At 46.1% G+C, this 27,429-nt stretch overlaps 2 protein-coding genes across 5 annotated transcripts in view; one reads left to right on the top strand and one right to left on the bottom strand.

The window, feature by feature from the left end:
- The window catches only part of B3GAT1 (beta-1,3-glucuronyltransferase 1), a 91,876-nt gene extending 65,356 nt beyond the window's left edge, over positions 1-26,520 (top strand). Inside the window, exons 2-7 of one of the 3 annotated variants that reach the window (XM_077249548.1) lie at positions 2,734-2,850; positions 2,978-3,124; positions 8,130-8,638; positions 14,658-14,954; positions 15,233-15,333; positions 24,968-26,520. In XM_077249548.1, coding sequence (XP_077105663.1) covers positions 2,847-2,850; positions 2,978-3,124; positions 8,130-8,638; positions 14,658-14,954; positions 15,233-15,319 — 1,044 coding nt within the window. In that variant the 5' untranslated portion in view covers positions 2,734-2,846 and the 3' untranslated portion in view covers positions 15,320-15,333; positions 24,968-26,520. Of the gene's footprint in view, positions 1-2,733; positions 2,868-2,977; positions 3,125-8,129; positions 8,639-14,657; positions 14,955-15,232; positions 15,334-24,967 lie in introns of all 3 variants that reach the window. The other 2 variants (XM_077249549.1, XM_077249550.1) reach the window with 2 other exon arrangements.
- A 387-nt stretch (positions 26,521-26,907) lies between these two features.
- GLB1L2 (galactosidase beta 1 like 2) overlaps positions 26,908-27,429 on the bottom strand; it is a 28,752-nt gene continuing 28,230 nt past the window's right edge. Inside the window, exon 19 of one of the 2 annotated variants that reach the window (XM_077249546.1) lies at positions 26,908-27,271. In XM_077249546.1, the coding sequence (XP_077105661.1) occupies positions 27,185-27,271 (87 nt within the window). In that variant the 3' untranslated portion in view covers positions 26,908-27,184. The remainder of the gene's footprint in view (positions 27,272-27,429) is intronic. The other variant, XM_077249547.1, reaches the window with a different exon arrangement.

Raw genomic sequence — 27,429 nt, 5'->3', positions numbered from 1 at the left:
TACTTCTTGGGTACATTTCTCGGTTATACTTCTCAGGTACATTTCTCGGTTTTACTTCTGGGGTACATTTCTCGGATATACTTCTCGGGTACACTTTTGGGATACATTTCTCGGTTATACTTAATGGGTACATTTCTCGGTTATACTTCTGGGGTAGATTTCTCGGTTATACTTCTGGGGTACATTTCTCGGATATAATTCTGGGGTACATTTCTCGGTTATACTTCTCAGGTACACTTCTCGGTTATATTTCTCAGGTACACTTCTCGGTTATACTTCTTGGGTACATTTCTCGGATATTCTTCTCGGGTACATTTCTAGGATATACTTCTCGGGTACATTTCTCGGATATGCTTCTGGGGTACATTTCTCGGTTATACTTCTGGGGTACATTTCTCGGTTATACTTCTCAGGTACACTTCTCGGTTATATTTCTCAGGTACACTTCTCGGTTATACTTCTTGGGTACATTTCTCGGATATTCTCGGGTACATTTCTAGGATATACTTCTCGGGTACATTTCTCGGTTATACTTCTGGGGTAGATTTCTCGGTTATACTTCTGGGGTAGATTTCTCGGTTATACTTCTGGGGTACATTTCTCATATATACTTCTCGGGTACATTTCTCGGATATACTTCTCAGGTACATTTCTCGGATATACTTCTCGGGTACACTTCCGGGATACATTTCTCGGTTATACTTCCGGGGTACAGTTCTCGGTTATACTTCTGGGGTACAGTTCTCGGATATACTTCTTGGGTACAGTTCTCGGTTATACTTCTAGGGTACATTTCTCGGATATACTTCTCGGGTACATTTCTCGGAAATACTTCTCGGGTGCATTTCTCGGGTATACTTCTGGGTTACATTTCTCGGTTATACTTCTGGGGTATATTTCTCTGTTATACTTCTTGGGTACATTTCTCGGTTATACTTCTGGGATACATTTCTCAGATATACTTCTTGGATACACTTCCGGGATACATTTCTCGGTTATACTTCTCGGGTACACTTCTGGGATACATTTCTCGGGTATACTTCTTGGGTACATTTCTCGGTTATACTTCTGGGGTAGATTTCTCGGTTATACTTCTGGGGTTAATTTCTCGGATATACTTCTTGGGTACATTTCTCGGTTATACTTCTGGGGTAGATTTCTCGGTTATACTTCTGGGGTACATTTCTCGGATATGCTTCTGGGGTACATTTCTCGGTTATACTTCTGGGGTACATTTCTCGGTTATACTTCTCAGGTACACTTCTCGGTTATACTTCTTGGGTACATTTCTCGGATATACTTCTCTGGTACACTTTTGGGATACATTTCTCGGTTATACTTCTTGGGTACATTTCTCGGTTATACTTCTGGGGTAGATTTCTCGGTTTTACTTCTGGGGTAGATTTCTCGGATATACTTCTCGGGTACACTTCTGGGATACATTTCTCAGTTATACTTCTTGGGTACATTTCTCGGTTATACTTTTGGGGTACATTTATCAGTTATACTTCTGAGGTACATTTCTCTGTTATACTTCTCGGGTACATTTCTCGGTTATACTTCTGGGATACATTTCTCGGATATACTTCTAGGATACACTTCCGGGATACATTTCTCGGTTATACTTCTTGGGTACACTTCTGGGATACATTTCTCGGGTATACTTCTTGGGTAAATTTCTCGGTTATACTTCTGGGGTAGATTTCTCGGTTATACTTCTGGGGTAGATTTCTCGGTTATACTTCTGGGGTTAATTTCTCGGATATACTTCTTGGGTACATTTCTCGGTTATACTTCTGGGGTAGATTTCTCGGTTATACTTCTGGGGTACATTTCTCGGATATGCTTCTGGGGTACATTTCTCGGTTATACTTCTGGGGTACATTTCTCGGTTATACTTCTCAGGTACACTTCTCGGTTATACTTCTTGGGTACATTTCTCGGATATACTTCTCTGGTACACTTTTGGGATACATTTCTCGGTTATACTTCTTGGGTACATTTCTCGGTTATACTTCTGGGGTAGATTTCTCGGTTTTACTTCTGGGGTAGATTTCTCGGATATATTTCTCGGGTACACTTCTGGGATACATTTCTCGGTTATACTTCTTGGGTACATTTCTCGGTTATACTTTTGGGGTACATTTATCAGTTATACTTCTGAGGTACATTTCTCTGTTATACTTCTCGGGTACATTTCTCGGTTATACTTCTGGGATACATTTCTTGGATATACTTCTAGGATACACTTCCGGGATACATTTCTCGGTTATACTTCTCAGGTACACTTCTGGGATACATTTCTCGGGTATACTTCTTGGGTAAATTTCTCGGTTATACTTCTGGGGTACATTTCTCAGTTATACTTCCGGGGTACAGTTCTCAGTTATACTTCTGGGGTACATTTCTCGGTTATACTTCTGGGGTAGATTTCTCGGTTATACTTCTGGGGTACATTTCTCAGATATACTTCTCGGGTACATTTCTCGGATATACTTCTCAGGTACACTTCCAGGATACATTTCTCGGTTATACTTCCGGGGTACATTTCTCGGTTATACTTCTCGGGTACATTTCTTGGATATACTTCTCGGGTACATTTCTTGGTTATACTTCTGGGGTACATTTCTCGGATACACTCGGTTGCTGCCTTGCGGTCCTCACTGGGTTTCACCTCCTTGGTGACGGCTCCATCTAGCGCTAACCTCTACTTTCTCTTTGTGTATCTCGCAGGCTTCCTTCTGTGCAGACCTTCTGCAGGACGTGGCCAGTGAGGGGCCCGGGCCCCGCTTCTCTGTGACCTGCCATCCCTTCTGGGCAGAGCCTGGGACCCCCAGCCTGCTGCAATGGGTGGGTTCTAAGCACTGGTAAGAGGTGACTGTGTGAGCGGTGCGGTGTCTCCTGCGCCTCTGTCTTGTATACTGACCTCTCTCCTGTCTGTTTGCTGTTCTCTGTGCTGTCGGGGCGCCCCCCTCAGGTAATGAGGAGCACTGGGGTCAGCCCACCCTGGAGATGCTGAAGAGAAGGGACATTCTGGCTATTGTACTCATCGTTCTGCCCTGGACCTTACTCATCACAGTATGGCACCACAGCACCCTGTCCCCGCTGCTCACTGCACACAAGGGTGAGGAGACTCTGTGACCCCCATCCCCGTCACATCACCCTGACATAACCTCTGACCTCATGGCCATCACCCCTGACGTCTCCATTCTGCATGGCTTCATCATAACATGACCTGCTGGACCCGTCCAAAGTCCAACAGCAAAATCCCATCGCTCCACCACAGATTACAGTGTGCCGAAACAAGAAAGTGTGCTTACTCATCAGTGCAAAACACATCCAGAAACCCATATCACACACATAGTGAGCGCAGCTCTGGAGTATAATACAAGTAATATAATATATGTACACAGTGACTGCGCCAGCAGAATAGTGAGTGCAGCTCTGGGGCATAATACAGGATGTAACTCAGGATCAGTAATGTATGTACACAGTGACTGCACCAGCAGAATAGTGAGCAGCTCTGGAGTATAATACAGGATATAACTCAGGATCAGTAATGTATGTACACAGTGACTGCACCAGCAGAATAGTGAGTGCAGCTCTGGAGTATAATACAGGATGTAACTCAGGATCAATAATGTAATGTATGTACACAGTGTCTGCACCAGCAGAATAATGAGAGCAGCTCTGGAGTATAATACAGGATATAACTCAGGATCAGTAATGTAATGTATGTACACAGTGACTGCACCAGGAGAATAGTGAGTGCAGCTCTGGGGTATAATACAGGATGTAACTCAGGATCAGTAATGTAATGTATGTACACAGTGATTGCACCTGCAGAATAGTAAGTGCAGCTCTGGAGTAATATACAGGATGTAACTCAGGATCAGTAATGTAATGTATGTACACAGTGTCTGCACCAGCAGAATAGTGAGTGCAGCTCTGGAGTATAATACAGGATATAACTCAGGATCAGTAATGTAATGTTTGTACACAGTGACTGCACCAGGAGAATAGTGAGTGCAGCTCTGGGGTATAATACAGGGTGTAACTCAGGATCAGTAATGTAATGTATGTACACAGTGACTGCACCAGGAGAATAGTGAGTGCAGCTCTGGGGTATAATACAGGGTGTAACTCAGGATCAGTAATGTCATGTTTGTACACAGTGACTGCACCAGGAGAATAGTGAGTGCAGCTCTGGGGTATAATACAGGGTGTAACGCAGGATCAGTAATGTAATGTATGTACACAGTGACTACACCAGCAGAATAGTGAATGCAGCTCTGGAGTAAAATACAGGATGTAACTCAGGATCAGTAATGTAATGTATGTACACAGTGTATGCACCAGCAGAATAGTGAGTGCAGCTCTGGAGTATAATACAGGATATAACTCAGGATCAGTAATGTAATGTTTGTATACAGTGACTGCACCAGGAGAATAGTGAGTGCAGCTCTGGAGTATAATACAGGATGTAACTCAGGATCAGCAATGTAATGTATGTACACAGTGACTGCACTAGCAGAATAGTGAGTGCAGCTCTGGAGTATAATACAGGAGGTAACTCAGGATCTGTAATGTAATATATGTACACAGTGACTGCACCAGCAGAATAGTGAGTGCAGCTCTGGAGTAAAATACAGGATGTAACTCAGGATCAGTAATGTAATGTATGTACACAGTGTATGCACCAGCAGAATAGTGAGTGCAGCTCTGGAGTATAATACAGGATATAACTCAGGATCAGTAATGTAATGTTTGTATACAGTGACTACACCAGCAGAATAGTGAATGCAGCTCTGGAGTAAAATACAGGATGTAACTCAGGATCAGTAATGTAGTGTATGTACACAGTGTCTGCACCAGCAGAATAGTGAGTGCAGCCCTGGAGTATAATACAGGATATAACTCAGGATCAGTAATGTAATGTTTGTACACAGTGACTGCACCAGGAGAATAGTGAGTGCAGCTCTGGGGTATAATACAGGGTGTAACTCAGGATCAGTACTGTAATGTATGTACACAGTGACTGCACCAGCAGAATAGTGAGTGCAGCTCTGGAGTATAATACAGGATATAACTCAGGATCAGTAATGTAACGTATGTACACAGTGACTGCACCAGAATAGTGAGTGCAGCTCTGGGGTATAATGCAGGATGTAACTCAGGATCAGTAATGTAATGTATGTACACAGTGACTGCACCAGCAGAATAGTGAGTGCAGCTCTGGGGTATAATACAGGATGTAACTCAGGATCAGTAATGTATGTACACAGTGACTGCACCAGCAGAATAGTGAGTGCAGCTCTGGAGTATAATACAGGATGTAACTCAGGATCAGTAATGTATGTACACAGTGACTGCACCAGCAGAATAGTGAGTGCAGCTCTGGAGAATAATACAGGATGTAACTCAGGATCAGTAATGTAATGTATGTACACAGTGTCTGCACCAGCAGAATAATGAGTGCAGCTCCGGAGTATAATACAGGATATAACTCAGGATCAGTAATGTATGTACACAGCGACTGCACCATCAGAATAGTGAGTGCAGCTCAGGGGGAAAATAATACAGGAGGTAACTCAGGATCAGTAATGTAATGTATGTACACAGTGACTGCACCATCAGAATAGTGAGTGCAGCTCAGGGGGAAAATAATACAGGAGGTAAATCAGGATCAGTAATGTAATGTATGTACACAGTGACTGCACCAGCAGAATAGTGAGTGCAGCTCTGGGGTATAATACAGGATGTAACTCAGGATCAGTAATGTATGTACACAGTGACTGCACCAGCAGAATAGTGAGTGCAGCTCTGGAGTATAATACAAGATGTAACTCAGGATCAGTAATGTATGTACACAGTGACTGCACCAGCAGAATAGTGAGTGCAGCTCTGGAGTATAATACAGGATGTAACTCAGGATCAGTAATGTATGTACACAGTGACTGCACCAGCAGAATAGTGAGTGCATCTCTGGAGTATAATACAGGATATAACTCAGGATCAGTAATGTAATGTATGTACACAGTGACTGCACCATCAGAATAGTGAGTGCAGCTCAGGGGGAAAATAATACAGGAGGTAACTCAGGATCAGTAGTGTAATGTATGTACACAGTGACTGCACCAGCAGAATAGTGAGTGCAGCTCTGGAGTATAATACAGGATGTAACTCAGGATCAGTAATGTATGTACACAGTGACTGCACCAGCAGAATAGTGAGTGCAGCTCTGGAGTATAATACAGGATGTAACTCAGGATCAGTAATGTATGTACACAGTGACTGCACCAGCAGAATAGTGAGTGCAGCTCTGGAGTATAATATAGGATATAACTCAGGATCAGTAATGTAATGTACGTACACAGTGACTGCACCAGCAGAATAGTGAGTGCATCTCTGGAGTATAATACAGGATATAACTCAGGATCAGTAATGTAATGTATGTACACAGTGACTGCACCATCAGAATAGTGAGTGCAGCTCAGGGGGAAAATAATACAGGAGGTAGCTCAGGATCAGTAATGTAATGTATGTACACAGTGACTGCACCAGCAAAATAATGAGTGCAGCTCTGAAGTATAATACAGGATCAGTAATGTGTGTACACAGTGACTGCACTTTCTATGTATATTCACAAGACACAGTATCCATATCCCCGGTGTAGAGATAAAACTACATGTATTCTGCCATATACAAACGTGACAACGTTTCGACCTCTCGTAGAGTCTGTATCAGGTCATTGATCCGGATCTCCGTGGCACGGTCTCTTGTGAATATACTGGATTATCTCCCCGTCGGCTCGGTGGTTCTCCTCTGGGATTGTGCTGCCTTTCTGTTCTCCATGATTCTGTGCAGATGGCTGCAGTTCATGGATGTATCAGTATTTCTCACACTGCGGCCTCTTATTGCACCAAGCTCTGATTTCAGAGTAAATGTCTCGTTTCTATACAGTTGCACGGCCGCAGATGTCAGGGTGCAGGCGGCGCCTCCATTTATTACGCTCCCATTGAGCTGATGATAAATTATAGAATCGCTTCCACTTCAGAGTCTAGAGCTCGGTGCCGGCAGCATTTAGTCTCTGCACCGTCCTGGTCTCTACAGTATAGTGAGGTTCATGGGCTATAAGGAGCAGCGCTGATAGTACTGGTAGTGCTGGAGGAGTTCTGCTCCTGGCTGTTAATACAGCATATACAGTATATATAGGTATAACAGACCTACGTTGCAGCTCCATGACTCCGCAGGATCCATCAACCATCATTATCTCATCATCATCCGTTTTCTGGATCAGCTTGTGACTTTGGTTTCTGTTATTGGTTCTGGTCCATATCATTCTATTAGATCATTGCCAGATCCCTGAGCCCCCCCCCCCCCCCTATAAAATGTGTCCGAGCCCCCGCAGGCGACGCAGTCAGGACCATACCTACACGTACAGCTTATTACTCGTGTTATTGTTCATGTCCTCCAACGGGGGCAAAAAAAAAAGTAAAATAATTAAAAAATAAATGTAAAAAATTAAAAACTACAAAATTTCCCCCTCCTCTAATTTAAGAAGAGAATTTTTACATCTGCTGAAATTCAAACTATTAAAATATCAGGTTATTCCAGACGGTGAAGAATAAATGTAAAAACAAATGAATAAAAAATAAATAAATAATAATACTAATAAAAAATGACAATTTTGTCTTTTCTCCTTTCCAAAAAGTGCTGTAATTAACTGTATAATGGTAGCAATAAAATCCACAGCGCGGGGAATAAAATACAAGACCTCGCCCAACGCCAATAATCACAGTTGTCGTCCTCTCCATGACACGGCAGATGTGGATGACTTTTTGGCGTCGCCGTAATGGCACTATTAATTCTCGGTCTCGTTTTTCCGGTAAATCGCCGTTTGTCATTTTTTTCACTTATTATAAGATCATTGCTGATGTTTAGCATCTCGTCCCACAAATAAAAAGTCCTGACGGCGAGAAAATAAATCCGATGAGGCTTTATGGAGGCGCGAGGGATAAGGTGAAACTCATCCCGTCCTTGCAGGGTCGTGCAGACGAGTCTGCTGCAGAACTTCTTAGTCTCTTCCTCTGACTTTCTTGAGCTGATCTGGTTTTCTGTCTCCGCAGAGGACGGCAGCGATGGCCGCAGAGATGCAAGTCCGGGCTCCGACTCCAGGGAGTATTGTTCCTCCGAGCGGGATATAGTAGAAGTTGTCAGGACTGAGTATGTGTACACCCGGCCGCCGCCTTGGATGGGCAACCTGGCCACCATCCACGTGATCACCCCCACCTACAGCCGGCCGGTGCAGAAGGCAGAGCTGACCCGCCTGTCCAACACGTTACTGCATGTGCCCAATCTGCACTGGATCCTGGTGGAGGACGCGCAGCGCCGCACCCCACTGGTCACCCGCCTGCTGCAGGAGTCTGGTCTCAACTACACCCACCTCAATGTGGAGACCCCCCGGAACTATAAACTGAGGGGAGACACCCGGGACCCCCGAATACCCCGGGGGACTATGCAGAGGAACCTCGCCCTGCGATGGCTTAGAGAGACTTTTAACAGAAACAGCAGTTTGCCGGGAGTCGTGTACTTCGCCGATGACGACAACACGTACAGCCTGGATCTGTTCGAGGAGGTGAGTCTGTGTACTGGGGAAGCCCCCGATGCGGGGCCGTTACCTGGGACTGCTGGACTACACTCCTTAGGCTACGTTCACATTTGCGTTGTTGGGCGCAGCGTCGGCGACGCGACGCAACCAGCAACGCATGTACACAACGCAGTGTTTTGCGACGCATGCGTTGTCATAAGATCCTACAAATCGGGACTTTCGGCGCAGGGAAAACGCTACAAGTAGCGTCCCCTGCGCCCTGTCTTGTGCGTCTATATGACGCATGCGTCGTAAAACGCAGTACAACGCATATCGGCGCATGTCCATGCGCCCCCATGTTAAAGATAGGGGCGCATGACGCATGCGTCGGTATGCGTCGACGACGCTGCGCCCAACAACGCAAATGTGAACGTAGCCTTACTGTGCGTCCAATCACTTCCCGCTGACATACTTATACTTGTGCCTAATCATGAGAGCTGTAGTGTAAAGTATGGGGGAAACATTGAGCTGCAACCATAGAAATCAGAGGGTTTTTGCAGACCACGATATTGCAGGAGCATGGTACTGCAATATTGGGGTCTGGCAGAAGCAGTGGTAATGTACGAACCCTTGTTATAAGGCGGTGGTCTCAGGTTTGATCCTTCTTATTGGGTTGCCTACTTGTGGTCCTCAATATCAGATTAGAGGTCGGACACCTGGCACCACCACAAGGTCGTGAGGTCCTGACATGTGGCAGCGCTCTGCACCGTGTAGTGGCCGTTCTCAGTACTGCAGCTCTGATCCATTCACCTCAATAGGAGCCGAGAACGGCCACTACCTGGTGTAAGATAGTGGGGGGTGCTGGATGTTTTGGACCCCACTGATCTGATAAGATTTTGCTGTCCTATCAATAGGAACGGTGATTATTAATAAGTCCTGGACATCCCCTTTAACGCCACATACAGGTCCTTCTCAAAAAATTAGCATATAGTGTTAAATTTCATTATTTACCATAATGTAATGATTACAATTAAACTTTCATATATTATAGATTCATTATCCACCAACTGAAATTTGTCAGGTCTTTTATTGTTTTAATACTGATGATTTTGGCCTACAACTCCTGATAACCCAAAAAACCTGTCTCAATAAATTAGCATATTTCAACCGTCCAATCAAATAAAAGTGTTTTTTAATAACAAACAAAAAAACCATCAAATAATAATGTTCATTTATGCACTCAATACTTGGTCGGGAATCCTTTGGCAGAAATGACTGCTTCAATGCGGCGTGGCATGGAGGCAATCAGCCTGTGACACTGCTGAGATGTTATGGAGGCCCAGGATGCTTCAATAGCGGCCTTAAGCTCATCCAGAGTGTTGGGTCTTGCGTCTCTCAACTTTCTCTTCACAATATCCCACAGATTCTCTATGGGGTTCAGGTCAGGAGAGTTGGCAGGCCAATTGAGCACAGTAATACCATGGTCAGTAAACCATTTACCAGTGGTTTTGGCACTGTGAGCAGGTGCCAGGAAGCATGAAGTGCTCCAAAATCTCCTGATAGCTAGCTGCATTGACCCTGCCCTTGATGAAACACAGTGGACCAACACCAGCAGCTGACATGGCACCCCACACCATCACTGACTGGGTACTTGACACTGGACTTCAGGCATTTTGGCATTTCCTTCTCCCCAGTCTTCCTCCAGACTCTGGCACCTTGATTTCCGAATGACATGCAAAATTTGCTTTCATCAGAAAAAAGTACTTGGGACCACTTAGCAACAGTCCAGTGCTGCTTCTCTGTAGCCCAGGTCAGGCGCTTCTGCCGCTGTTTATGGTTCAAAAGTGGCTTTACCTGGGGAATGCGGCACCTGTAGCCCATTTCCTGCACACGCCTGTGCACGGTGGCTCTGGATGTTTCCACACCAGACTCAGTCCACTGCTTCCTCAGGTTCCCCAAGGTCTGGAATCGGTCCTTCTCCACAATCTTCCTCAGGGTCCGGTCACCTCTTCTCGTTGTACAGCGTTTTCTGCCACATTGTTTCCTTCCAACAGACTTACCATTGAGGTGCCTTGATACAGCACTCTGGGAACAGCCTATTTGTTGAGAAATTTCTTTCTGGGTCTTACCCTCTTGCTTGAGGGTGTCAATGATGGCCTTCTTGACATCTGTCAGGTCGCTAGTCTAACCCATGATGGGGGTTTTGAGTAATGAACCAGGCAGGGAGTTTTTAAAAGCCTCAGGTATCTTTTGCATGTGTTTAGAGTTAATTAGTTGATTCAGAAGATTAGGGTAATAGGTCGTTTAGAGCAGAGGTCCCCAACCGCCGGTCCGCGGACCAGGACCGGGCCGGTGGGGTTTTGTAGCCGGTCCGCGGCGCCGCTGACAGCGGCTAAACACGCCGGTTGTGCGGCTTGTCACACTCCAGCGCCGCAGCGTTCGTCACACTCCAGCGCCGCAGCGTTCGTCATTCCCCCTTTGGTGGGCGGCCGTGGAGTTCGGGCGGAAGTCTCCTCCCCCTCATCCGCCACTCCCTCCTCCCATCTCCCGCTGTACGAGCAGGGCGGGCGGCTTCCACAGCCCGCCATGTATTTCCAGAGTCACCATGGGTGCCTGTGCGTGTGTGCGGGAACAGCGGGCTGGGCCCCTCTGAATGAAGGTATTACCGGCGGCTGTGCAGGGTCCATGTGTGGGGAGCTGGGGTATAGAAGATGTAGCAGTGCTGAATATTTTTTTGGTGATATGATTTCATGAAGTGGCCATGAAACTTAATAAATAACAAACTCAGCTCTGCTACATCAGTAAAAAACCAATTGATTAATCATTAATCAATTGGTTTTTTACTGATGTAGCAGAGCTGAGTTTGTTATTTACTGTTTGTTACTCATGTGCTCTCAAGAGAAGTTATCGGTCCACACTGCACTGATAAAAGTACCACAAAGCTTTAGCATGAGGCCAGATGTAGCAGAGAGGAATGTGTCACTTGTAGATTTCATACACAGAGTGATTCATTTGTCGGGTTTATGAAACACTGAACACAGATGTAGCAGAGCTGATGGTGTCACAGCAGAGTACATTCATTAATCATTAATGAATGTACTCTGCTGTGACACCATCAGCTCTGCTACATCTGTGTTCAGTGTTTCATAAACCCGACAAATGAATCACTCTGTGTATGAAATCTACAAGTGACACATTCCTCTCTGCTACATCTGGCCTCATGCTAAAGCTTTGTGGTACTTTTATCAGTGCAGTGTGGACCGATAACTTCTCTTGAGAGCACATGATCAATGACTAACACAGGTCTGCTACATCCGCACCGCCGTGCCGGAGGAAATGTTATGGAATGATCAGGAAACTGTCAAGGAGCGAAAGAAAAAGAACAAATCCAGCCCTGCTACATCTGAGTTACAATATTATTAGTGAACCATCACACAGCAGAGGGTTCGTCATAATGTATCAGTGCAGGATAGTTATAATATAAGCTCCATCCCTCCATAACCCCACCCCCATATGACCAAAGCCCCGCCCCTGCCCCACCCACACCGGGCCATGGAAAACTGGTCTTGCTTAAAGCCGGTCCCTGGTGCAAAAAAGGTTGGGGACCTCTGGTTTAGAGAACCTTTTCTTGATATGCTAATTTATTGAGACAGGTTTTTTGGGTTATCAGGAGTTGTAGGCCAAAATCATCAGTATTAAAACAATAAAAGACCTGACAAATTTCAGTTGGTGGATAATGAATCTATAATATATGAAAGTTTAATTGTAATCATTACATTATGGTAAATAATGAAATTTAACACTATATGCTAATTTTTTGAGAAGGACCTGTAGACGAGGGCTGCAACAAACAAGTTGGGGGACTAAAAACATTTGCAACTTTTTATTTTTAATGCTAAATTGCAATTCTAAACTATCTGGATGTGACTATAAAGCCCCCTTGAATGTTCTCCTGATATCTCCAATGTGCAAGGGGCAATGGGCGACACCGGTCTTGTGGCTGCAGCTACATCACAGCATGGTGCTAGTGACGGGGTTGCGACCTGTAGGGGATCACAATAAGTTACAAAAAGTTGGAAGCAATTTTTTTTGGGAGGGGGGTAACATGTACATAGTCTGAAGCACGACCCACCCACTCGCCTGCGTTGTGCTGCGTCCACATGTCCTATGTCGTGGGCTCCTGGCCAAAGTCTAAGGCAACGTCCTCTGCAAGTTGTGCAACCAAAGCCTCAGTGCAGCCGCGGCCCCATCAGTACATCTGCAGGACTCGTCCTTGGCGGAGTCGGGGTTTTCTCCATGATGGAAAATATTGTTTAAACAGCTTGTAAAGGGGCCGTGAAAAGAGACATGTGCCACCACCGCGGGGGGGCAGGAAGACTTTGTTTGGGGGGCTTTGTGCTCACACGGGAGAGGGGGAGTCAGTGGCACATTGTGCGATTGACAAGCCTTAGGCACAATGACTGTAATCAGTCAGCTCCGGTGTACGAGGGCGCGGTGAATGCACCCAGCGTGGCCGAGCCTTCGCCTGCTGTTGCCCAGCCCTCGCCTACTGCTACTGCTGCCGAGCCCTCGCCTACTGCTGCCCAGCCCTCGCCTAATGGTACTGCGGCCAAGCCCTCGCCTACTGCTGCCCAGCCCTCGCCTAATGGTACTGCTGCTGAGCCCTCGCCTACTGCTACTGCTGCCGAGCCCTCGCCTACTGCTGCCCAGCCCTCGCCTACTGCTACTGCGGCCCAGCCCTCGCCTACTGCTACTATGGCCCAGCCCTTGCCTACTGCTTCTGCTGCCGAGCCCTCGCCTACTGCTTCTGCTGCCGAGCCCTCGCCTACTGCTGCCCAGCCCTCGCCTACTGCAGCCCAACCCTCGCCTACTGCTGCCGAGCCCTCGCCTACTGCTACTGCGGCCGAGCCCTCGCCTACTGCTGCCCAGCCCTCGCCTACTGCTTCTTCTGCCCAGCCCTCGCCTACTGCTACTGCGGCCCAGACCTTGCCTACTGTGGCCCAACCCTTGCCTACTGCCACTGCTGCTGCTGCCGAGCCCTCGCCTACAGCTACTGCGGCCCAGCCCTCGCATACTGTGGCCCAGCCCTCGCCTACTGTGGCCCAACTCTCGCCTACTGCTGCCGAGCCCTCGCCTACTGCTTCTGCTGCCGAGCCCTCGCCTACTGCTGCCCAGCCCTCGCCTACTGCTTCTGCTGCCGAGCCCTTGCCTACTGCTGCCCAGCCCTCGCCTACTGCTACTGCGGCCGAGCCCTCGCCTACTGCGGCCCAACCCTCGCTTACTGCGGCCCAGCCCTCGCCTACTGGTGCCCAGCCCTCGCCTACTGGTGCCCAGCCCTCGCCTACTGGTGCCCAGCAGTCGCCTACTGCGGCCCAGCCCTCGCATACTGGTGCCCAGCCCTCGCCTACTGCGGCCCAGCCCTCGTCTATTGCTGCCCAGCCCTCGCCTACTGCAGCCCAGCCCTCGCCTACTGCTACTGCTGCCCAGCCCTCGCCTACTGCTGCTGAGCCCTCACCTACTGCTACTGCTGCCCAGCCCTCGCCTACTGCTGCTCCTCCATTATTAAAGGGGCCCTCTGCTCCTACTACAAGGTTTCTGAACTTATTGGTTCACCGATTCATTTCTTTCTTCTTGGCTTTGACATTGATTTTCTTGGGAATGGGAACTCTGCCTTTCATGGGAAAAGATGTCTGGATCTAATACTGCTCACAGCTGAGCGTTTGTTACAGTTGTATCCAGATTAGACACTACTGAATAGCCTGTACCGACACATTGTAACAAATGAACATGACAGATGGGCGATTCCTACTTCGGATTGTCTAGACAGGATACAACGGTAACAAACCCTCAGCTGTGAGAGGTGTTAGGTCAGTGGAGTTTCTCAGCCTTTAGAGTCACTGACAGGAAGCAAAGATATTGAAAATGTGTAGAAATGGAAGCAGAGAGTACATGAGACACTATTGTGTGTCCAGCTCTACACTGGAAGGTTTTTGAATGTGAAGTTTGCAGCGTTATGAGTGCAGCTCTGGAGTGTGATATGAAGGATACACTGATGCGCTCTTTCTAGATGCGGAATACCAGGAAGGTGTCGGTGTGGCCGGTGGCTTTCGTCGGGGGACTGCGCTACGAGTCGCCAAAGGTCAACTCTGCCGGGAGAGTGTACGGATGGAAGACTGTGTTCGATCCACACCGGCCGTTCGCGATAGACATGGCGGGCTTTTCTGTCAACCTGCGGCTTATCCTGCAGCGACCGCAGGCATACTTCAAGCTACGAGGAGTGAAGGGTGGCTACCAGGAGAGCAGCTTACTGCGGGAGCTCGTCACCCTCAACGACCTGGAGCCCAAAGCCGACAATTGCACTAAGGTACGTGGGGACCGGGGAAGGGGCGCACTCCAGCCAGCAAGTCAGTGGTCTAATGGGAGGGTACAAGCTGCCTTATAGGCTGTGGGAGACACAAAGTACCAGGTGAATCTCCTGGTCCACCAGGGATACAGACCTGCACCTCAGGATTACTGGGGAACCAGAGGTCAAACCTCTACAAGGGGTCTCTATAGCCAGAAAACCCGTTGAATCGATGAATAGGGTGCATCGGAAAATGTGCAAGGGTCCCGGAACTGTATACAATGTGCTCATAATTCCAGATCCTGGTCTGGCACACGCGGACGGAGAAGCCCGTGCTGGTCAACGAGGGGAAGAAAGGATTCACAGACCCCAATGTGGAGATCTGAGGACGCGTCCACAGGTGAGCACGGCCCGCAGTGGGGGGACATCTCGGGTAATGCACAATTATCCCTATAATGGAAATCCAGTTTCATAGTAAAATTTACCGACGTACTGCCTTTTGTATTGTTCTTGTTTCATTGATTTATTGGCAATATCTGAACACGACTGGAAACAAGAGGATTCTCTGCATTCTGTATAAAAGGCCACTTTTCTGAACACCTTCATCACCAGCATCTATACTACGTGGTGGAGCCCCTCTGGCTGTTGTGACCTGCTGCAGACGTGAGGTATAACCAGACAGCCGCTTCTAGAAGCATTTCTGAGGGGTCTTATCCCATTCCTCATGGGCAATATTAGTAACTTGGAGACCAATACTCACAAGGAATGAGCTAGGATCCCTCAGAAGCGCTGCTCGAAGGCAATGTCTGGTTATACATCACATCTACAGTAGGTGGATGTCTGGCTATGGATCATGTCTGCAGCAGGTCGTAACAGCCAGAGGGGCTCTAACAAGTACTATGGATGTCTGGCTGTGTATCATGTCCGCAGCAAGTCGTAACAGGCAGAGAAGCTCTACGTCTGGCTATGCAACAAGTGATGCATTGCCAGATGTCCATAGTACTTGGTAGAGCCCCTCTGGCTGTGAGGACCTGCTGCAGACGTGATGACCTTCTGTAGACGTGCTGCATAGCCATACCTTCATGGTGCTTGGTAGAGCCCTTCTGGTTGTGATGACCTGCTGCAGATGTGCTATGAATGTCTAGCTATGCATCAGCATCACTTCTGCAGCACGTCATCACAGCCAAAGGGGCTCTACCAAGTACTATGGATGTCTGGCTACATCAAGTCTGCAGCAGGTCATCAGAGCCAGAGGGGCTCTAACAAATGATGCATAGCCCGACATCCATAGTATTTGGTAGAGCCCCTCTGGCTGTGATAACCTGCTGCAGATGTTATGCATAGCCAGACATCCATAGCACGTCTGCAGCAGGTCATAACAACCAGAAGTACTCTACCAAGTACTATGGAGTTCAAGAAAAGGGAGGTCCAAGAACAGTGAAAACACTAGACACTCAAAACATGATTAGATGCACTATATCTGACATCTATAGTACTTTTGTACAGAGATACAAAGTGATTCCAGCAAATATTATGACAACAATAGTTTTTATCAAGGTATATTCAAAATAAAACAAACAAATAAGAATAATTAAACAGGGTGGGAATAAACCTCCAAAGGGGGGAGGTGCACATAAAGGCTGGGTCAGCACTTGGGTCACTTGTTAAATATCCAGTGTGAACTAAATTGTTCAGACTTGGTGTTTCAGAATATGCGCTGTATAGAAAAGCTGGATAAAGTGCTTAGTGCAGTAAGGAAATCTAATGGAAGTAGATCACAGCAACTCAGTCAGTGATATTATCTGAACAGAATCAGGAACACAGTATTGATGAAAAGAATTACATCACCTGGAAATGTGAATTTTAAGTAGGGATCCAAAGTAAAGACCAAAACACCGCACCACCCCAACCCCGTTTCCCTTAGCTTAATTGGTGTGTTCAGTGTATGGGGTAGTGGAAAGGGGTGGAAGGTAAGGATGGATCGGGCCAGTCGCTGGGCATTGTGGTACATCGCGGGCCTGTCATGTACTTCCTGCTAAAAAAATGACTTCGCAATGGCGTGCTGTGACCTCCATGTGGAACACATGCCGGTAACGTGGGACGGCACCACCGGAAGTCTGGAGACACGACAAGCGCACATAAGCACTGCCTGCGACTGACGGGAATGAAGGCACCACAGGGTGACATGTTGATGCCACTAAAAAAAAAGGAGAAAGTGGAGAAAGAGGGGACCACTGAATTGGAACAATGGCAACAAGGCGATGAATCAATCTATATATGGGGGATGAGAAAAATCATAAAGAAAAGGAAAAAAACTGTAAAAAGAGGGAACAAAAAGATAACATACTGAAAAAATGTACGGTATATATGTGAATATACACTGCTCAAAAAAATAAAGGGAACGCTAAAATCCCACATCCTAGAGATCACTGAATGAAATATTCCAGTTGTATATCTTTATTCATTACATAGTGGAATGTGCTGAGAACAATAAAACCTGAAAATGATCAACGTACATTATGACTAATATCCCACGGAGGTCTGGAGCTGGAAAGATGCTCAAAATCAAAGTGGAAAATGAAGTTACAGGCTGATCCAACTTCAGTGGAAATGCCTCAAGACGTGGAAATGCCTCAAGACAAGAAAATGATGCTCAGTAGTGTGTGTGGCCTCCACGTGCCTGTATGATCTCCCTACGTTCCTGATGAGGCGGCGGTTGGTCTCCTAAGGGATCTCCTCCCAGACCTGGACTAAAGCATCAGTCACCTCCTGGACAGTCTGTGGTACAAAGTGACGTTGGTGGATGGTGCGAGACATGTCCCAGATGTGTTCAATCGGATTCAGGTCTGGGGAACGGGCGGGCCAGTCCATAGCTTCAATGCCTTCATCTTGCAGGAACTGCTGACACACTCCAGCCACATGAGGTCTGGCATTGTACTGCATTAGGAGGAACCCAGGGCCAACCGCACCAGCATATGGTCTCATAAGGGGTCTGAGGATCTCATTTCGGTACCTGATGGCAGCCAGGCTACCTCTGGTGAGCACATGGAGGGCTTTGTGGCCCTCCAAAGAAATGCCACCCCACACCATTACTGACCCACTGCCAAACCGATCATGCTGAAGGACATTGCAGGCAGATCGCTCTCCACGGCGTCTCCAGACTCTGTCACATGTGCTCAGTGTGAACACGCTTTCATCTGTGAAAAGCACAGGGCGCCAGTGGTGAATTTGCCAATCCTGGTGTTCTGTGGCAAATGCCAAGCGTCCTGCACGGTGTTGGGCTGTGAGCACAACCCCCATCTGTGGACGTCGGGCACTCAGACCATCCTCATGGAGTTGGTTTCTAACCGTTTGTGCAGACACATGCACATTTGTGGCCTGCTGGAGGTCATTTTGCAGCGCTCTGGCAGTGCTCCTCCTTGCACAAAGGATGAGGTAGCGGTCCTGCTGCTGGGTTGTTGCCCTCCTACAGCCCCCTCCACGTCTCCTGGTGTACTGGCCTGTCTCCTGGTAGGGCCTCCAGCCTCTGGACACTACGCTGACAGAAACAGAAAACCTTCTTGCCACAGCTCGCATTCATGTGCCATCCTGGATGAGCTGCACTACCGGAGCCACTTGTGTGGGTTGTAGAGTCCGTCTCATGCTACCACGAGTGTGAAAGCACAACCAACATTCAAAAGTGACCAAAACATCAGTCAGAAAGCATTGGTACTGAGATGTGGTCTGTGGCCCCCACCTGCAGAACCTCTTCTTTATTGAGGGGTCTTAATAATTACCAATAATTTCCATCTGTTGTCTATTCCATTTGCACAACAGCATGTGAAATTGATTGTCAATCAGTGTTGCTTCCTAAGTGGACAGTTTGATTTCACAGGAGTTTGATTTACTTGGAGTTATATTCTGTTGTTTAAGTGCTCCCTTTATTTTTTTGAGCAGTGTATAAAAGTGAAGAAGTGAATAAAAGTACAATATTGATGTTGATGAATATAGTAATGAACCAAATAAAATTGAACCCAAATGTGAGTGAAAGGAAATGGACACAGGGTAAACGTGTGTGTATGGAAGAGTGAAAAAAGTGCTGTGTTAGTGTTGATGAATAGATTGATAAGCAAAATCTAAAGTGGCCGTAAATGTGAGTGTAAAGGACACAAGAAATGTGCGTGTAGAAGTGAGTGGAGATGTGATATAGGAAAAGACCCTCACACTGGTATAGTAATAAAAATGGTGATGGCTATAAGCATTAACCTCAGAAAGGTTATTGATCTATTGGGGGACCATATTTTATATTACACTTCAGGGGTGCTACAACAAAGAAGAAAAACGAAAGGGGGGGGGGGGTCAGAATAATAAATAAGCCTCCCTCATAATCGCACCTCCATAGTCTCCAAACTGGAGATCAAGAAGAGCGAGTGTCCTGTGTCAAACAGACAAAATATTTATCCGGGGACACAGTTTTCAATTTCCAAGAGGAAAAAGGGAAGAAAAGGAGCGGACATAAGCCATAATGGTATTTGTTTCTCCCCAATATTGTCCACACTCTTTTGTTCCATTCTTTCCTTTTCTCCTTCTCCACATTAGGCTCTTTTCTAAGATACCGTGTGTAGTTTTAATGTTGCACTTTTCCCATCCAAGCTTCGTCAGACCATCAAGAGGTGAGGAGATCACCAGATCCAAGGTTCCACGACCAGCACCAAAAGCTGAACTGCAACCCAATTCTCCAATCAACACCCAGGACAGCGAGGGAGGTAAGTACTGGGATAATAACCAGAAAAGTGAAAGAATAAATAACAATAAATGAGCATAAAAATGAAAGATACATATTAAAAATTCCCGAAACTCCATAAAATAAGGATACCTATATCTGCCATATCAAAATGATTGTAGAAAAGCCCCAGAGCCAGTAGTCTCATTAAGGCCATGGGGAGAAAGGTCCCTAGACGGAGAATCCATCGTCTCTCTGCCAAAGCTCTTCCCAAATTCCCTCCTCTTGGACCCACGTCAATCTGATCAATTCCTTTGATCCTAAAATCTCGATTACAGCAATTATGGTAAGGCCTAAAATGATGTGGAATTGTCTTAAGCGGGGTCCTCAACATCTTTAGCTTTTTTGATATCTCGAACTCTTATCTTAAGTTCCCTGCTGGTAAGGCTTATGTATATCTTATGGCACGGGCACTGCGCACAGTAGACGACCCCTTTGGAGCTACAGTTTAGTTTTTTCTTATATTGTATGTCCTAGTGCCATCAAAGTTGTAAAAGCTTTTTTCCTTGACCAAATTAATGGCGGCTTTGCATGGGCCACAGGGGAAAAACCAAAAGAGAGTTATGGGCCGTTTGTTGTTTCTTATTGCGAGCTGGATCGTACAAACTGTGAACAAGCAGATCCTCTAGATTTTTAGACCGTCGTGCAACCAGGGAAGGTACAGGAGGGAGAACTCTAGATAATACTGGTCCGTATGTAGAATGTTTGTTCACAATCTTGGTCACTTCATCCCATTGGCTGTTATAAGTAGAAATACAGCGTACTTGATGATCACAGTTAGTGCTTTCTTTCCCTTTGTTGCAGTAGATAAGACTCTCCTGCAGCTTTCTTAGCTCTCGTATATCCACGCCTCATTTGTTTGTTACTATAGCCTCTTTCTTTGAAGCGATGCACCAGGTTCACTGCCCGATTTTCAAATGTCTCCATGTCTGAACAGATCCTTTTGGCCCGCAAAAATTGGCCAATTGGGATTTCCCTAATGGATGAAGGGGGATGGGAAGAGATTGCAAGAAGAAACGCATTAGTGGCCGTTGGTTTCCTAAAAATATCTATTAGCTGAAACCTTAATCTTAAGATTCATAAAGTCCAACTCTCTGTCATACTTGAACATAAGCTTTATGTTTAAATTATTACTGTTGTGAACAGCCATAAGATTTTCCAATGCTGTGATAGACATCTCCCAAATGAATAAAACATCGTCAATATAACACATCCACCCCTGTACCTGATCAATCCCCACATTCCTTCCCTCCTGGAATATGTCCCTCTCCCGCGCCCACAAAAAAGGTTGGCGTAGGAGGGGGTACATGCTTTCCCCATAGCAGTGCCCTGCAGTTGCAAATATGTCTTATTAATAAAAATAAAGACATTGTGTGTAAAGAAATATTCCAGGAGGGTAAGGAGCAGTTCCGTGAGGTCGGTATCCAAATTACTTGATCCGAGATTACCACGCAACTGCTCTCCGGCCATCTTCATGTTTGAATGATTTACATAGGGTCTCTACATCAGCAGTTACCAAAATGGCATGATCTGGAATAAAAAGTTGATCTAAGCTTTGGAGTAATAATTTAAACATAAAGCGTACTTTCAAGTATGGCAGAGAGTTCGACTTTCTGGATCTTAAGATTGAGGTTTCAGCTAATGGACAAATTGCAGCGGATATTTTTAGGAAACCAACGGCCACTAATGCGATTCTTCTTGCAAACGCTTCCCATACCCCTTCATCCATTAGGGGAATCCCAATTGGCCAATTTTTGCGGGCCAAAAGGATCTGTTCAGACATGGAGACATTTGAAAATCTGGCAGTGAATCTGGTGCATCGCTTCAAAGAAAGAGGCTATAGTAACAAACAATGAGGCGTGGATATATGAGAGCTAAGAAAGCTGCAGGAGAGTCTTATCTACTGCAACAAAGGGAAAGGAAACACTTAACTGTGATCATCAAGTACGCTGTATTTCTACTTATAACAGCCAATGGGATGAAATGACCAAGATTGTGAACAAACATTCTACATACGGACCAGTATTATATAGAGTTCTCCCTCCTGTACCTTCCCTGGTTGCACAACGGTCTAAAAATCTAGAGGATCTGCTTGTTCACAGTTGGTACGATCCAGCTCGCAATAAGAAACAACAAACGGCCCATAATTCTCCTTGGTTTTTCCTGTGGCCCATGCAAAGCCGCCATTATTTTGGTCAAGGCAAAAAGCCTTTGCAGCTTTGATGGCACTAGGACATACAATATAAGAAAACATCTAAACTGTAGCTCCAAAGGGGTCGTCTACTGTGCGCAGTGCCTGTGCCATAAGATATACATAGGCCTTACCAGCAGGGAACTCAAGAGTTCGAGATATCGAAAAAGCTAAAGATGTTGAGGACCCCTCTTATGACAATTCTACGTCATTTTAGGCCTTACCATAATTGCTGTAATCGAGATTTTAGGATCAAAGGAATTGATCAGATTGACGTGGGTCCAAGAGGAGGGGATTTGGGAAGAGCTTTGGCAGAGAGACGATGGATTCTCCATCCAGGGACCTTTCTCCCCATGGCCTTAATGAGACTACTGGCTTTGGGGCTTTTCTACAATCATTTTGATATGGCAGATATAGCTATCCTTATTTTATGGAGTTTCAGGGGAATTTTTAATATGTATCTTTTATTTTTATGCTCATTTATTGTTCTTTATTCTTTCACTTTTCTGTTTATTATCCTAGTACTTATCTCCCTCGCTGTCCTGGGTGTTGATTGGAGAATTGGCTTGCAGTTCAGCTTTTGGTGCTGGTCGTGGAACCTTGGATCTGGTGATCTCCTCACCTCTTGATGGTCTGACGAAGCTTGGACGGGAAAAGTGCAACATTAAAACTACACACGGTATCTTAGAAAAGAGCCAAATTCCTAATGTGGAGAAGGAGAAAAGGAAAGAATGGAACAAAAGAGTGTGGACAATATTGGGGACAAACAGATACCATTATGGCTTATGTCCGCTCCTTTTCTTCCCTTTATCTCTTGGAAATTGAAAACTGTGTCCCCGGATAAATATTTTGTCTGTTTGACACAGGACACTCGCTCTTCTTGATCTCCAGTTTGGAGACTATGGAGGTGCGATTATGAGGGAGGCTTATTTATTATTGTGACCCCCCCTCTTTAGTTTTTCTTCTTTGTTGTAGCACCCCTGAAGTGTAATATAAAATATGGTCACCCAATAGATCAATAACCTTTCTGAGGTTAATGCTTATAGCCATCACCATTTTTATTACTATATCAGTGTGAGGGTCTTTTCCTATATCACATCCCCCCTCACTTCTACACGCACATTTCTTGTGTCCTTTACACTCACATTTATGGCCACTTTAGATTTTGCGTATCAATCTATTCATCAACACTAACACAGCACTTTTTTCACTCTTCCATACACACACGTTTACCCTGTGTCCATTTCCTTTCACTCACATTTGGGTTCAATTTTATTTGGTTTATTAATATATTCATCACTATTGTACTTTTATTCACCTCTTCACTTTTATATATACACACATTTACATTTTTTCAAGATGTCATCTTTTTTTTCCGTTTTTTTCCTTTTCTTTATGATTTTTCTCACCCCTTATATATAGATGTATTAATCGCCTTGTCGCCATTGTTCCAATTCAATGGTCCGCTCTTTCTCCTTTTTTTTTAGCGGCATCAACACGTCGCCCTGTGTTACCTTCATTCCCGTCAGTCGCGGGCAGAGCTCATGTGCGCTTGTTGTGCCTCCAGACTTCCGGTGGTGCCGTCCCACGTTACCGGCGTGCGTTCCACATGGGTGTCTCGGCACGCCATTGGAGAAGTCCTTCTTTCAGCAGGAGGTACATGACATGCCCGCGATGTACCACAATGCCCAGAGACTGGCCCGATCCATCCTTACCTTCCACCCCTTTCGACTACATCATACACTGAACACACCAATGATTAATGCCATTACATTTTTGCCTCCCTAACAACGCCATTCATTGGACAACTATGTATATATAACATCTGACTCCCCCCAGAAGAAGCGTTCAGCGAAACGGCGTCGGGGTTGGGGTGGTGCGGTGTCTTGGTCTTTACTTTGGATCCCTTCTTACACTTCACATTTCAAGGTGATGTAATTCTTTTCATCAATACTATGTTCCTGATTCTGCTCAAATATCACTGACTGTGAGTCGCTGTGATCTACCTCCATTGGATTTCCTTATTGCACTAATCACTGTGGTTGTTTTCTCTGGAAACCCTTGATATTGATCCAACTTTTCTATACAGCGCATATTCTGAAACACCAAGTCTGAACAATTTAGTTCACACTGGATATTTAACAAGTGACCCAAGTGCTGACCCAGCCTTTATGTGCACCACCCCCCTTTGGAGGTTTATTCCCACCGTTTTTTAATTATTCTTATTTTTTTTATTTTGAATATACCTTAATAAAAACTATTGTTGTCATAATATTTTGCTGGAATCACTTTGTATCTCTGTACAAAAGTACTATAGATGTCAGAGATAGTGTATCTAATTATGTTTTATGGATGTCTGGTTATGGATCGTATGTATGCAGCAGGTCACAACAGCTAGGGAGGTTCTACCAAGTTCTATGGATGTCTGGTTATGCATCATGTCTGCAGCAGGTCACAACAGCCAGGGAGGTTCTACCAAGTTTTATGGATGTCTGATATGCATCGTAGGTCTGCAGCAGGTCACAACAGCCAGGGAGGCTCTTCAAAGTTCTATGGATGTCTGGTTATGCATCGCAGGTCTGCAGCAGGTCACAACAGCCAGGGAGGCTCTACCAAGTTTTATGGATGTCTGATTATGCATCGTAGGTCTTCAGCAGGTCACAACAGCCAGGGAGGCTCTACTAGGTGCCAACGACACTGCTTTTAAAGGGATGAATAATCCGGAGACCGCAGCAGTCGGGAAAAGTCATTTTGTACTGAATTTGGTTAAACCTCTTCTTCTAAGTTGTGTTCAGATATTTACATGGCTTTTGTTTCATTGATTTATTGCAAACTGCAGAAAGTCTGTAAATTTTGCTCATAAACTCAAAGGAGGGTCTGTGGGGGGCTAATGGCAGCTGTATATATCAGTCCGTACACACATAGGAGCACAGGTATAAAACCGTCACATAAAGGCGACTTTCTTATTAAGGTCCCAGGACAGTACTTCCCATCATCCTGCTCTCCAGATGATGACACCTATCTGTTGCGGGGGTCTCTAGCTGCGTTCTGATGTCTCCCCCGTATTCTCTCTCCATCTAGGGGCTGATTCCTTGGTTACTGATCGCCGCTTGGGCCTCTAACAGAGAAACTTTGAGGACGAGTTCTCCTCTGGCAGCGATCGGCCCCGTTTGCATAGGACTCCATGTGTATGTTATATTTTCCTACAAGCACAGCACATGTGATGAAAGACAAATATGGATAAAGGAGGCAGCTGCGTTGTCCTCTCGCACAGGACCCCCGTCCCCCTGGTCAGTGACAGCCTGCGCCATTGTCGCTCCATTCTCTGCAGACAGACTCCTACGTCCGTCCACCCCATCATCAGCGGAGCTTCTCACTGACCTTACTGCAGGTGCTGCCATCTGCTGGTCATTCCATGAAATGGTTGACTTCATCACTTCTCCCTGGATATCGCCTTACTGACGGTTTCCTAACTTTGGTAATATTTACCACTGATTCTCCAAACTCATATCAATTTACTGCAGCAAATAATAAAAAGAAATGATTCAGTATGCAACTCTGAAAGCTTTCATCACTGGTCTTATGTATGTAATAATTCCAATTATTGGCAGTAGCGGAACCAGTAGAGGTGGCGGGGAGGACGGCAGGGACCGGACTAATAACGTGTCAGAGTCCTGATCACGGCCTGGGGGTCCCAGCCTAAGCCTTGCTATGGGGGGCCCTTGTTTAGTGGTTACGTCGCCTCTTTAACCCATCACTCTGGCACGAAGCGTCCACCATGGAGTAATCTCGATCAATAACCAGCCGCAGTGTTTGCTATCAGAGGACGCCATCACTGCTAGGTTTCTTGCGCCCCCTTCTGGCTACAGTGATTAATTTTCTTCCTGCAGCGAGCTGCACTAACCTGCGACGCCGTCCGCCCACCGTCATCACCCTCCGGCTGCTGCTTTTAAAACAAGTTGTTTTTTTTCCCTTTCCTGGAACAAGATTTTTTTTTTTTTGCGTATTTAAAATGGAAAAAATTAAGTTTGTGAAACTTTTCTTTTTGCTCCAAATTATATGAAAAGGTCTAGAAATAATCTCAATGCAAATCTTCATAGTGCAACGCCAGGATGGATTATGGAAGCAGTATGGTGTATGAGTGGTCAGCATCCTCCGGCTCTCCAGGTACTTCTACCCCTAGCATGTGGCTGGTACATTGGAACAGACCCTCAGGGCAAAACAGAGATTGAATTCCCCAGAATGGGTACGACTGTAACAAACCCAACCTATAGCGGTCACACGTGGACTGGTGGGACCCCCACAGATCCTGAGAGCGGGTCTATAGAATGCCCCGTCAGAACGAAGAGGTGGCCAGATAGGATCCGATGAGCCGTGTACCGTGGACGTTCATTTCCTGAGCGCTGAACTCACTGACTCCATACATTTTTTTAAAAAAGGAAAACTCTTATTTCTATAAAATGACTGGAAAAGACGTGACGTTCCCACAGTGTTATCAACATTAAATACGACCCTTTTATCTAGAAATAACTTATAAAATACAATATTACATTCATCATTGCAGACATTTTACCCACCGGACCCGGAGATCAAAGTTTTTGTTTTTTTTTAAATTATAAATAAAATCCCAGTTTAAAAAAATTAAAAAAAAAAAAAAAAAAGAAAAATCTCTGGTGAAAGCTCCAGAGATATGGAAGACGACTGTTTGGCTTGTTCTCCTGTTTCTTATTGAGCGATATCAGGACCCGAAGCGGTCAGAAAGACGCCATCATGTAGGGCAGCGGCCGTGTCCTGCGGGGTGGGATGTAGTTTTCTTACCAGCGTGGCAACAACTGAGCCATTGACCTGCAGTAGTCCAAGGTACACAGGAAAAGAACAGAGAGATGGACAGACAGAGAGACGGACTGGGGGTGGCTGCATGGACAGTGATGGACTGGGGGTGGCTGCATGGACAGTGATGGACTGGGGGTGGCTGGATGGATGGAGAGACGGACTGGGGGCCGGCTGGACGGACTGGGGGCCGGCTGGACGGACTGGGGGCCGGCTGGACGGACTGGGGGCCGGCTGGACGGACTGGGGGCCGGCTGGACGGACAGAGAGATGGACTGGGGGCCGGCTGGATGGAGAGATGGACTGGGGGCCGGCTGGATGGACTGGGGGCCGGCTGCACAGACAGTGATGGACTGGGAGCCGGCTAGATGGATGGAGAGATGGACTGGGGGCCGGCTGCACGGACAGGACACACGCTGGCTGTCCTTCTCTTCCAAGTTGCTCTTCGTACAATACCAGTTGCTCCAGTTAATCCACATACTGGGTCCTTCCTAGATGAGGGGAATCCACAGAATATAACGAGCTGCCGACTTCTTGTTCTTCAAATATTGTTATCTACAAAACAAAAAGGGTCACAATCTGTTATTAGGGGTCATCATTAGGTTCTCTAGTGATCTGTCTGCATTAAGCAAACTGTGGGGGTCCGGGTGTTACAGGAAGGCATTCACATCTGTCCCTGACCCCAGTGCCCACAATGGAGGGTCGTTACTGGG

Source organism: Ranitomeya variabilis, chromosome 4 (assembly GCF_051348905.1).
Source record: "Ranitomeya variabilis isolate aRanVar5 chromosome 4, aRanVar5.hap1, whole genome shotgun sequence".
In the NCBI taxonomy this organism is placed as follows: Eukaryota; Metazoa; Chordata; class Amphibia; order Anura; family Dendrobatidae; genus Ranitomeya; species Ranitomeya variabilis.
This window is presented reverse-complemented; position numbering and strand designations above follow the sequence as displayed.